The sequence below is a fragment of the Phallusia mammillata genome, chromosome 7, assembly GCF_965637545.1.
Source record: "Phallusia mammillata chromosome 7, kaPhaMamm4.hap1.1, whole genome shotgun sequence".
NCBI lineage: Eukaryota > Metazoa > Chordata > Ascidiacea > Phlebobranchia > Ascidiidae > Phallusia > Phallusia mammillata.
Genome location: NC_137258.1, coordinates 3,592,088 through 3,603,574, shown reverse-complemented (window position 1 = coordinate 3,603,574; position 11,487 = coordinate 3,592,088). Strand labels below are relative to the sequence as shown.

General features: G+C 38.8%; 2 protein-coding genes and 1 pseudogene across 3 annotated transcripts; all 3 read right to left on the bottom strand.

Annotated features, from left to right (window-relative positions):
- Positions 1 to 2,162: 2,162 nt before the first annotated feature.
- Positions 2,163 to 8,981, bottom strand: LOC145237718 (sodium- and chloride-dependent GABA transporter 1-like). The gene is made up of 7 exons (XM_080100684.1): positions 8,902 to 8,981; positions 4,723 to 4,847; positions 3,941 to 4,053; positions 3,438 to 3,566; positions 3,170 to 3,373; positions 2,319 to 2,486; positions 2,163 to 2,243 (listed from the first exon to the last, which is right to left on the bottom strand). Exons 1-7 carry the CDS (start codon positions 8,979 to 8,981, stop codon positions 2,163 to 2,165), a joined length of 900 nt encoding a protein of 299 aa, XP_079956810.1.
- Positions 5,866 to 10,261, bottom strand: LOC145237245 (zinc finger BED domain-containing protein 5-like). Its single transcript, XM_080100042.1, has 2 exons — positions 8,382 to 10,261; positions 5,866 to 5,980 (listed from the first exon to the last, which is right to left on the bottom strand). Exon 1 carries the CDS (start codon positions 10,178 to 10,180, stop codon positions 9,236 to 9,238), a length of 945 nt encoding a protein of 314 aa, XP_079956168.1. The 5' UTR covers positions 10,181 to 10,261; the 3' UTR covers positions 5,866 to 5,980; positions 8,382 to 9,235.
- LOC145237717 (sodium- and chloride-dependent creatine transporter 1-like) lies at positions 10,258 to 11,157 on the bottom strand (annotated as a pseudogene). The gene is made up of 4 exons (XR_013862018.1): positions 11,069 to 11,157; positions 10,833 to 10,969; positions 10,524 to 10,654; positions 10,258 to 10,466 (listed from the first exon to the last, which is right to left on the bottom strand). The product of XR_013862018.1 is annotated as a sodium- and chloride-dependent creatine transporter 1-like (transcript).
- Positions 11,158 to 11,487: the final 330 nt, after the last annotated feature.

The window sequence follows — 11,487 nt, the reverse complement described above, 5'->3', positions numbered from 1 at the left end:
TATTCAACATGCCAGTTTGGCCAGTATAGTTTGCTATAAGTTTACCACGTACAAAACCCAGAGTCAGTATGAGAATATTTTAACATGCAACCTAAGCAATTTTTTGTTTATTGAGCTTGTGCAACGGTAATGTCTAGAACAGGGGTCGCCAACCTTTTAGGCGACGCGTGTCAATTTACTTGTTATTTCCATGTGTTAATGACCTCGCGTGCCAACGTTTTTCCAAATAATACTGGTTCGTGCCTACAAATATTAATAATAAAGAGAAAGCAGAGTATTTTGTGCATGTAAGACTGAATTTTAAGACAATGGCATGATAAAAACTATAAACAAGCAGTGCAACAGGTTAAATTTTTACTTTAATATAACACGCAAACCGGAATTGGCGTGCCATGAAAGTGCCAACCTTGGCACGCGTGCCAGGGGTTGCCGACCCCTGGTCTAGAATCTAGACAAGCTCAATAAACAAAAAATTGCTTAGGTTGCATGTTAAAATATTCTCATACTCCCCTGCTCTAGATGGTTGTTAGCTGCGTCAGCTGGTTAGCTGCGTCAGCATTACCTGCAGCTTCGTACTCAAAACGAATGTAAAGTCATTTTACATGTTTGACATTTCACTTACCAAACAATATGAGCTTTTTATGATGATTTGATTACGATATAAAGGTAATTGAAACTTCATAACAGCCAAGTACCGCACAACGTTCTTTTTATTATTTCTCATCACCAAGAACATTGCAAATTTTAAAATAACAAATTGTAAATCAGCACAAAATTTTGCTGTAAAGCAATGCATTTAACGGTTAGTAAAGCAGCTCCGAGCCGACTTCAGCATAAACGTTTTTATCTGTCAAAGCCCTTTGGACATAAATATAGTTTGCAAATAAAATTTAGCCTAATATAAGCTTCAATTTTTCAAGATTCGCAATGGTAAGTAATTCATATGCTTTATGCATGAAATCGCCTGGCAGTGCACCAAAAAACGCATAACACACTTCTAAAACGTCTGCCAGCGTTACTTCAGTGCATGTATCTTAGGTACTGGGAAATCTAGGCCGTTCGCAATATGAAACAGTTAGAATTCTACAAGAATTAAAACTCACAGCAAGCAATATGCGGCTATTTTGCAGCGTTGTGAAAAGGTGTTTATATCAGACTTAGATCAAAGTGGAATTATTAACGTATATCATGATAAGTGGCTTGATGAAATAAGTAACTTTTGAAATCCAAATAGAGAAATAAGAGCTTTTGTTCCTTGGATTGACTAAAAGTTTACCCCTAGTAGGTTTTGACCATTTCATCCATTTGATTAAATGGTTTCTTTTCCTAACTTTTTTAACCATATCACTTGAGCAAGTAAGGTCTATTTCCACATTTAAATTGGATAGACTAACCCAGGGGTGGGGAACCTTTTTATTTATGAAGGCCACCAAACGGTTTATCAATAGTCGTTTAGGCCGCATGGACTATTTCCCAGGCGAAAGACAGTGGTGTTTAAACTTTGTGACGTACAGAATGGTAGTTTTGCAAATCCCTTGTAGAGTTGTAGCACTTACGGCCCAAGCTAAATATAATTCCTCACTACATTTTAATTTTAACTACAATATTCAGGATTTATTTAACCTAGAAACTCGCTTGTTTACAAATATCAATGATCTAAAAGCACCTTGTGGCATCACAGCAGACAAGTTTAAGACATTCGATTATGCGCAAACAATTGTTCTTTTGCAACACAAGTAAGATTGTAGAATCTTGGGCTCTTGGTATAGTAGTATTACGGAAATCGCCAGCATGTAAGACACTATGGGACCGTTTGGCTCTAAATTGAAAACCGCTGCCGTAGAACTAATCAAATAGTAATGTGGAATAAAGATCGAAAAATACGTTTATGTCTTTTCAGCGCCTGGTGCAGTACGTAATATCAACATCCCAAAAAGTATTGTGACATCGAAGGCCGCACTTAGTGCTATGAAAGGCCGCATGCGGCCTTTAGGCCGCAGGTTCCCCACCCCTGGACTAACCTATCCTTTAACCGTACCCTTGTAATAAAACCAAGGTCAGAAGTGCATGGCTTAAACAAAACTGAATCCACAACTCTTCCTCAGCTAGCGCAAGCAAAAAAATAAGCATTAAGTTGTTTGTGTCGAAGTTGTCCTCAACTGCTATGTTTGGCCGTTTCCTTGCAACTTTGCTTTGATTTCAGGCGACGAAATTCCGTAAGGCGCAATAGACTTCATTACTCTCTGCAAAAAAAGTATTTGAATAACCGAAATTCATTTACCAGTTGGGTTGTAAAAAAAATAGACCAGAAGACCAACCTCTTCAAAAGTACCCGTGTGTTTTTGGACTTCATAGATCGCATAAATTGGAACACATATAACCGATGACAAGCACATTAGCCATCCAACCCCGTTCGCCCAATCTGGGTAAACGTAACCTCCGATTTCAAGGGGCTTGTGCATGACAATATAGAATATCAGCACACCCTAAATATATAAAAAAAAACGTATTACGAATAAAAACGAAATTACGTCACATTTTAAATTTTGCCTTTTTAAAAAATATTAATAATGAAATTAAATTCTCTTAACGTTAACCCAAACCCAATTTTTTTAAATAGTTGTGAATAGCATATTTTGCTTTATCAATTTTAATTTAGTCTGTTTCCGGTTAAAACTTATTGACTGATGAGCTTCTCCATAGAATATCATAAAGTAGTGAATTTCAATTGAAACTTATTTTGCAACAACGAACATTTTTGGTCACCAACGTTCGACTTGGCTTCCAGCATACAGCTTTTTGCAACCTAGTTGAATTCTTAGCCTTTCCCGCAAATCACAAACTCTGCAGCCTATATATTAGGCTATAGAAGCCCTAAAACAGTGGCGTAGACAATCGTTGTGAAAGAAGAACTAACAGTTTGTGGCTACTGGTTGGTACATGAACATCGCCTCACGACACCGTTCCATTTTTAAGGCGGTCATGGTAATGTTGCACACATCCAAAACAGGCTTATCATTCACAAACTACTTTGGAACCGTTTTTCAACAGGTAGGCCACATTGGGGCGGCGGTGTATTTTTGTGTTGTCAATGAAACACAAAAATACACCGCCGCCCTAAAGTGGCTTAAAAACACTGTTGTAGGCCAAATATACTATTTATTCATACCAGAATAAGTGCAGGTGTAATGAATCGCCAACAGAACTTAATGTAGACTGAAGGGTAATAGCCGATCATTTCTTTGATGTTGTCGTACGCCTTATCAGCCCCGTATATCCAGCCGACACCGATAGACTCCAACAATGCCACTGACAACAAGGCAATCCCACTCACGGCAAAATTGTTGAACAATTCGAATATATAGACCCCAGCCTGCAAAAATAGGTGTATTTGAACAAGGTAATTTGAAACGACCACACCCCCTGGACACACCCACCTCAGTGACGTAGAGAAGTCCGAAAAGAAACTGGGCAAAACAGACAGCGGCGGAAAAGGACTTTGTGTATTTTCGCAAAACTTTCCATTGGTCGTAAAAGATCGAAAAAAGGCCTTCAATGCAGGCGAACTGATAAAAAGAAAACAGTATTGACACACCTTTGGCACGCCACCTGACCATCAAAATCTAGCTTTAAAAAATGTCTGTTCACTCTTGTTAAATAACAACGGATAACCCAAGAAGTAAAGTACTTTGTCGTCCGCGTTTAACGACGCCGGTTAACCATATGTTCGTTTTCGTAAACAAAACGCACAAAACAAACTATCATCATTTACACTCGGACAGTGGCTCTGACGAATTTGATTTTTAAGTAAAGAAAAATAGGGTAAATGTTTTAAAACTTGTATTTTTTCATATTCAAGTCATATTTTTTTTCGCTTATTCAAACCAAAGTTTAGCCTCAATACTACGTTACCGTACCAACATGTATCTTTATACGTTACCTGGCTGTCAATTCCGAGAAGGATGAGCATAAAAAAGAATAAAGAATTCCATAGTTGCGGCACAGGAAGCATTGATAAACCGGTAGGGTATGTCAGAAATGCAAGACCTGGACCTATAGAGAAAAAAATTAAAGGTATGAAACTGTAATAACCCCTAGACTAAGCGTATTCTGTTTTTAACTTTTCTAACTATTTTGTGTCTCTTTAACACAAAATCCTTGGAATCTAAATCTGATACATAAAATACTATTACATGGAGCCAATTGGACGCGACATTTAACGAGGTAGGGCGCCATCTAGTCAGCACAAATAAACGAATATGTGATTTACTAGTAATGCTACTAACACAAGAACTCACAGGCCAGGCCTGCTAATTGCAACAAGGTAGCGCAACGGAACCTAGGCTTTTGCTATGGCAATAATTGCTAAGTCAGCAATTTGTTGTGTTGTAGCTTTAGTGATTTACTCGTTTTTATGCGACGATGCCGTTTAGGTTCATATTAGTGTACATATGTAAACATATTTCAAAATTACCAGCTAAAATGCAACACATACGTCTTGAGACAAATGGGCCTGGCACACTGTGATAATTGATTTATGTATGAATATGCCATGATCGCTGGTCTGCATAGACGCTTCAAGGCTTACCCCAGTATTGAATTACTGTTTATCTTAACTCCTAAAACAAACTAATGTAACACTACAAGTTTTGGTTTGCTATCATTTTGTTCAGGGTGGCAAAACTTGTGCGTCATAAAACCCTTGTTTATGTTCAAACTCACCTGAAGCAACAACATCAGAAACATTTCGTCGCATCACATGCGCCATGTTGCCAAGCACAGAAAAAACTGCAAAGCCCGCCACAAATGACGTGAACGAACACGTAGCTGAGAGGAAAATCACGTGTCTGCAAAACACGAAGGTTTTAATGACCAAAACAGATTTTAATTAAAACGTTAGTCATCTAATTTTTGAGTTAGAAAATGATTTTCGATATTAATCACTTAGTGCAGTGGTTCTTAAACTTTCTTTTGTTGCGAACCCCCTGGAAAAGTTTTCTGGACTTGCGACGCACCAAATAATAGTTAATGAGGAAACTTTTTATTAAATTTATGTTTATTGATTCAACAACAAAAAGCCACGAAACGGAACTATTCTGCGACGCCCTTGGAAAACTGAAACGACGCACCAGGGCGTCGCGACGCACGGTTTGAGAACTACTGACTTAGTGCACTAATTTGTAATTTTGCTTTATAGCACTACTTTATCTGGTTCTTAACCTTTTTCCTTGCTTTCAAATCACCAACCCATTTTCGCACCCCCTTCTGTAATTGCTTAAATAAATAGACCTAACCAACCTCAATGATTCTGCATCATCGCGCCCCCTAGGAACAGTTCTCGTATCCCTTGGGGGTGCGTACACCCCTGGTTAAAATCTACAGGGATAGATAGAACACGTTTTTTTGAGTTTTTGTTTAAGGTTTTCAACATTTGTTGATGTACTGTTGGGGACAAATATCCCACACAATTTTGATGTCAAAAAGGGTCTCAGCATTGACAAAAATTTCCGTGCTTTTTCGTACAAGTAAAACCGGCGATCAGCCAACGAACAAACCCTGGTATGACAGCAAAGCGATAAAAACATGCACGAACAAATACAGTACCTGTAACAGTCCATATGAAACTGGTTGTAGCTACCGAAAGCCACCATAGTAGCAAAACAAATTGCATAGGAATAACACAATGACATGTAAAGGAGAGTGACGTATTGCAGAATGACGGCAAACTGACTACGTGACGTGGTCACGAAAACCAGACAATCGTCGTTTTGTTACGAGTCAATAGTGACCCGGTTAAACTATACAAGCACATATGTGGTACAACAAAAAAATAATTGAAACGTACATTGGGTTCTAGAAGCTTGGTCATATTGGGTTTGAGATAAAAATGGATGCCTCCAAGAGCGCCGTCTAGCGTACATCCTCGCACTAAAAGCACCAGTAGGATGATGTACGGGAATGTAGCAGTGAAGTAGACGACCTAAAAGGGGAAATAATTAAGACTAAAACTGCACTGTTGGTATTAACCATGTTAGAAAATTGAGATGCATAGTTCAACATTTTGTGATGCAACTCGCTTCTTTTCATGTAGCTAGTAAACAACGTAACTGTTACGTCGTTTTCGCCAACTGTTGTGAACATAACTTTGCCCAGCAAAACGTATAACAATTGTCCTGTGACGCAACAGTTAGTGTTCCTCGTGGTGTACGTTTGTGAACTGCTGACAGGCATAATTTGAATTGAAGCCATCAATCTAAACTCTGATACCTTTATTTAGCAGCTAGAAAGTATAAATAAATTGCTGAGTTTGATAAAGCTGCATTTGTGAATCATTTTGCGGGTAAGTTTGGCTTTGTACTGTAATGTGAAGTTTTGTTCTAAACCTGTAAATGTTTGGTTGTTTGTGCAGGATTTGTTCGGCCTTTAAAGCATCATTTAATACCAAAACCCCTGTGGCCAAACAGTCGGTATGTTTACTTTATTGCGTGTTATATTGTGATTCATGCTTTATATGCTTTCGTTTTTCTTGTGCAGAAAAAGCGGAATTGACCATACCATTAAAACGAATTGTCGTTCCCTTATGGTGTCCGCGTTTTTTATTGAGCCACACTGTGTGACGTTTGCGTGAAAAAGGGGAACACGCGACAGAAAACGTTACAGTAAGAACAAACTGTTTTGTTTTGTTGCAATGTAATGCGATACTGCTATGAATCAGATATTTGGGGTTTAGACGTTGGTTTCACGAACCTTCAAAAGGTTAACGTTTATAGGTTAATGGAAAAGGTCAAGAGTTAATGCTACCATTAACATGTGGTTGGTTTTATGGCGGGGTTCTTAGTAATGGCCCGGAAAAGTTATGGTTTTGGGGAAATAAAACGTGCCATGCATCAAGCCCAAGAAAAGGCACGATTTGAAATCCGGTTAAAAGTATTGGGGCAAATTTTAAAGGAATGATTTTTGTCTAGTGTTTTGAATTTTTTTACAAAACGTAACATCTTGAAAGTTCAACAAGATACAACAACGGATTGCTTTTGAGATTTAATGGTTTTAACCAAGGATCCTGATACTATAATGGTACGATAAAACAGGGGTTCGCAACCTTTTCTGCACTGCGGACCGGTTTGAAACTGAAACTTTTTTCACGGGCAGGCCTTTAAAAGCCTCATATTTGTACGGCACTGAAAACTAATTACAGTTATTATAACTTTGATTTAATGTGAAACCTTGCAAGGTCATGACCAAGAGTTATGTGACACCGCGGCCTAGTGGTTGCCGACCACTGCGCTCAAGCATTCCCCTGCCGATTTAAACTACAATCTAAATTTCGTTTTAGTTAATCTGTGGTTTAACTTTAAAATTCCATTTCTAATTCTACACAATGGTTTAGGTCAGTGGTTCTCAAACTTTTCATTGTTGCGACGCCCCTGGACAAGTTTTTCAGGACTTGCGACGCACCAGAAATACAAGTTAATGAGGAAACTTATTTTTAAAGTTGTGTTTATTGATGCAAGTGCAACAACAAAAAGCCACGAAAAGGAACTATTCTGCGACGCCCTTGGAAAATTGAAACGACGCACCAGGGCGTCGCGACGTACAGTTTCAGAACTACTGGTTTAGGTTGTTATTTGTGGATTAGCCACAAAATGATACTGTCATATATCGGTTTAAAAAAGTGATGAATTACATTCAGCATCCGGTATTATCCGGACGGAAAAAGACAATAGAAACTCTACAATCCTGTTTTTAATGGAAGGAAACAATAAATTAATTTTCCAGAAATATGAACAGAAAACAACGCTCTATTGTTTGTGACAGGAAAGCAGCGAATTGCCTTTGACAGGCGCCACGAGTGTATATGCAGACGATGCACCGCACCCAAACGCACATTAAAATCATGATTTGTATTGTGTTGTGGTTTTAAATGGATAAAATACTTATTCTGATAGCATCGCATCTTAGTTCCTTAGATTTGATACAAATAAGGGCCTTTCTAAAGCGGGTATTTTGAAAATTATGACAATAATGATGGATCTGTTAGTTTCATTGAATTGGTTACAGTGAACTGAGTTTTCATGTGTTTTGACATATTCGTAGATAACACGGTTGTTTCCACTGACTGAAACTCCCATTTGCATATACTGCAAATTTTGTAACGGCTAGTAAAAAGAAATAAAAGCTTAATTATCAAGGCAATTTGTGCCCCATTCTACAAAATGGCTACATAATTAATTAATTTAGTGTGTGTGCAAATTTGGACTTTTTCAACCAGACTAAAAATGTAGGAAACAAACCCGCGCCATATGTACGAATTTCCACCACAACTTTGTAATTTTGAATTCGAAGACTACTAACATCTTGCCATTTAACAACCGAACTCTCACCTTTCCAGACCATTTCACGCCTTTAAATACGCAAAAATACACGATCATCCAATCTGCTGCAAGACACAGCACCATGGGCCAGTTGTTCAGTGAACCCAATTCATGCAAACCGGCTGATTTTCGCAGAACATATTTGCTGAAAAGGACAAAAACTGTTTTAAGACTTCACTGTTAACCACAAAAAGGTCGAGATTCGTCCTTTTTATTATTCGTCCTTTTACGTGTTTGAACGTTTTCAGGTCTCGAAAGTTCTTATCGAAACGGACTGAATGCAATGATAGGCAACTAGAAAGGTGGTATTCTTATATATTTCGTATGTTTCAAAAAATTACCGTTTATTGACCATTTATCGTGGCTTTCGTCTAGTTTATTTTTGACCTTTATGTTAAGCAACAACGTTTTGCCTAAAATAAAACACAGTTCCAACAGGTAGGTCGGCTGGGTCCACAGAGAATGGGTTAGTGATGCAGGGACAGCAATCCACATCCGGGAAGTAATGAGTAAGCTCAGCTTTTAGTACCGTGAAGTGGCATAATATCTCATCATCACTTTGGCCATTGTATCCTCCCGGAAGATTACTAAGTAGTTCGAACATTCCATAGCGCTTGTTTTTTACGTTATTTGACCAAAGTTCCAGCTTGCGCACAAATGCCCGTAGCCTTGAGATAAACTGAGTGACAGTGCACTGCAGTCAGTTCCTTGCATTGGTAGGTTCAGGTGGTTGATGACCCCAAAAATATCAGAGAGGTAAGCCAACCTTACGATAAACATTTCATCCTCAAAGTCTTTTTGAAATTCATGGCCCTTTTGTTTGAAAAAAAAACGTATAATTCTTCTTTCAGTTCGAAAAGGCGTCAGGTCGCGTTGCTTCGGAAAAGCCAACGCACCTCCGTATAGTAAAGGAGACAAGTGTGTTGAGAGCCCAGATCTTCGCAGAGCAGTTTGAACAATCGAGTATTCAAGGCAGACGTTTTCACTGCATTAACCATTTTTACAACCCGGTATAAACAGGCTAACAAATTTGGCGGCAGCACTTTAGCGCAAAGGGCGAATCTGTGTATAAAACAATGGACAAAGATGACGTTTGGCGACACAGCTTTTACATGGGCTTGAAATCCGGATTTACGGCCAAGCATAGCCGGAGCCCCATCAGTCGTGCAGCCAACCAACTTCCCCCACTCTAGTTCATTCCGCTTGAAAAAGTCGTTCAAAACATTAAAAATATCCACTCCTTTGGTTGTGGCTTGAAGGTCTGACTTAACAGTAATTCGGTTTACAAGTTGAATTGCAAACCCATACTTTGAAGATCTCACTGCTGCAACAACTTGGTCGGCAATGTCGATCGACATTTCCTCAATACGACGCTTCACAGTGTTATTAGACAGGGACACACTGGACAACTTGGCCTCCGCCTCCACCCCGATCACGTTTCGAATCAAGATTTTCGCCGCTGGCATAATTAGAGACTCAGCAATTGTATGCGCATTCATGTTTTGGGCAACCAGGAGGGAAACTTCAAATGAAGCTTTTACATTCCCAGAGCTGCTCTGGTACACGGCGCCTGTTTTATCAATGCGTTGCTGTTTAGCTTTTTCTCCAAGGCGCTGAAAGTAGCTAAGATCTTGGTCCTTTTTTGTAGGATGGTTTGTTTCAAGATGCCGCTTGAGCAGACTTGGTTTCATGGCACTATTCGAGAGCGTCTTCATGCAAACCAGGCACTGCGAGACAACCTCGCCTCTGTGTTCAATTTGTACGAATCCATATTTTAGATAACCCGTGTCATACTTTCGCTTCGACATTTTTCGAAATCAAATTGGTAAAACGTTTGTAACGCACTTTCTACAGTAGACTACAACTCTCAAGCACACTAATTCAACTACAGGCGTGGGATAAAATACATCAAAAATAAAAACAATGTTATGGCTATGTCATTCAACATTTCATTTGGCTTACCACAGTGCATCCATGGTAACACACTGGTCGTTAAAGAATGTACAAAGTAGAATATTGACCAGGCCATAACGGTAATGTAATAAACATTGCTGTACAAAACGAGCACTGTAGGCTACAGGCAAATCCGACACCCTAAAAAGCATGATTTTTTTACGTTTACAACACCGAAAAACATACAAATTCAGCTACCTTCATGATGGGTGCGATGTTCCACATATTTATTGCAGCTTCACGTGTATATTGGCCCATTGCAACTTCAAGAAACAAAAGTGGAAATCCACCAAAGATCACAAATACAAGGTAAGGAATCAAAAAAGCCCCTGCAAAGGGTAATTTTAGTATTGAATCAAAGTTGTAATAACTGTATTAGTTTTCAGTGCCGAACATTTGTGGTTTTTAAAGGCCGGCCCGAGAATTTTCAGTTTCAAACCGATGCACTGTGCAAAAAAGGTTGCCGACCTCTGCATTATGTCATATAACACGAACATTTATTCGTACCTCCGCCGTATGCATAAACGATATACGGAAATCTCCATATGTTTCCGAGACCTATAACAGCACCGAGATGGGCTAGAAAGGGTTGAACGTTGCTTCCCCAAGACTGCCTGTAATTAGAATTTCTTACGCGTATCAATGTGGTAAAAACACACCAGATTTACAATACACATGACTGGCAAAAAGTCGGCAAAGTATGCACATTTTATCTAGTTTCTTTAAGAAAGAAATTTAACTACCTTCCCTTTTCTCCCGAAGCGGTGCTGCTCTGTTTCACTTGGACTTTCATGTCTTTATCTTTATCCAGCAGGTTTATTGCAACATCCATCTTGTAGATTACTTCCAATTTGCTACCAGAAACTAACCACCGAAAATAAGGCACCTTAACAAAACAACAGTATTATCTGCCCCATGTTGAGTCACTACATTAAATTACAGTACATCAAAATAAGCTAAATGCTAATTGGCGTGTTTTTCGTGCAAGCTTCTAGAGAAAGTTTAATGTACTTCTAGTTTACACATCAACACTAAATGCCATATTAAATACTGCAGCTGTAGGCTTTGTCATTTGCAGAAGCGCGCATGTCATCATTGATGTTTAAAACAAATCGCTGCTGTAAAACGAACCATGCAATTTAAGTTGATGCAATAAATTATA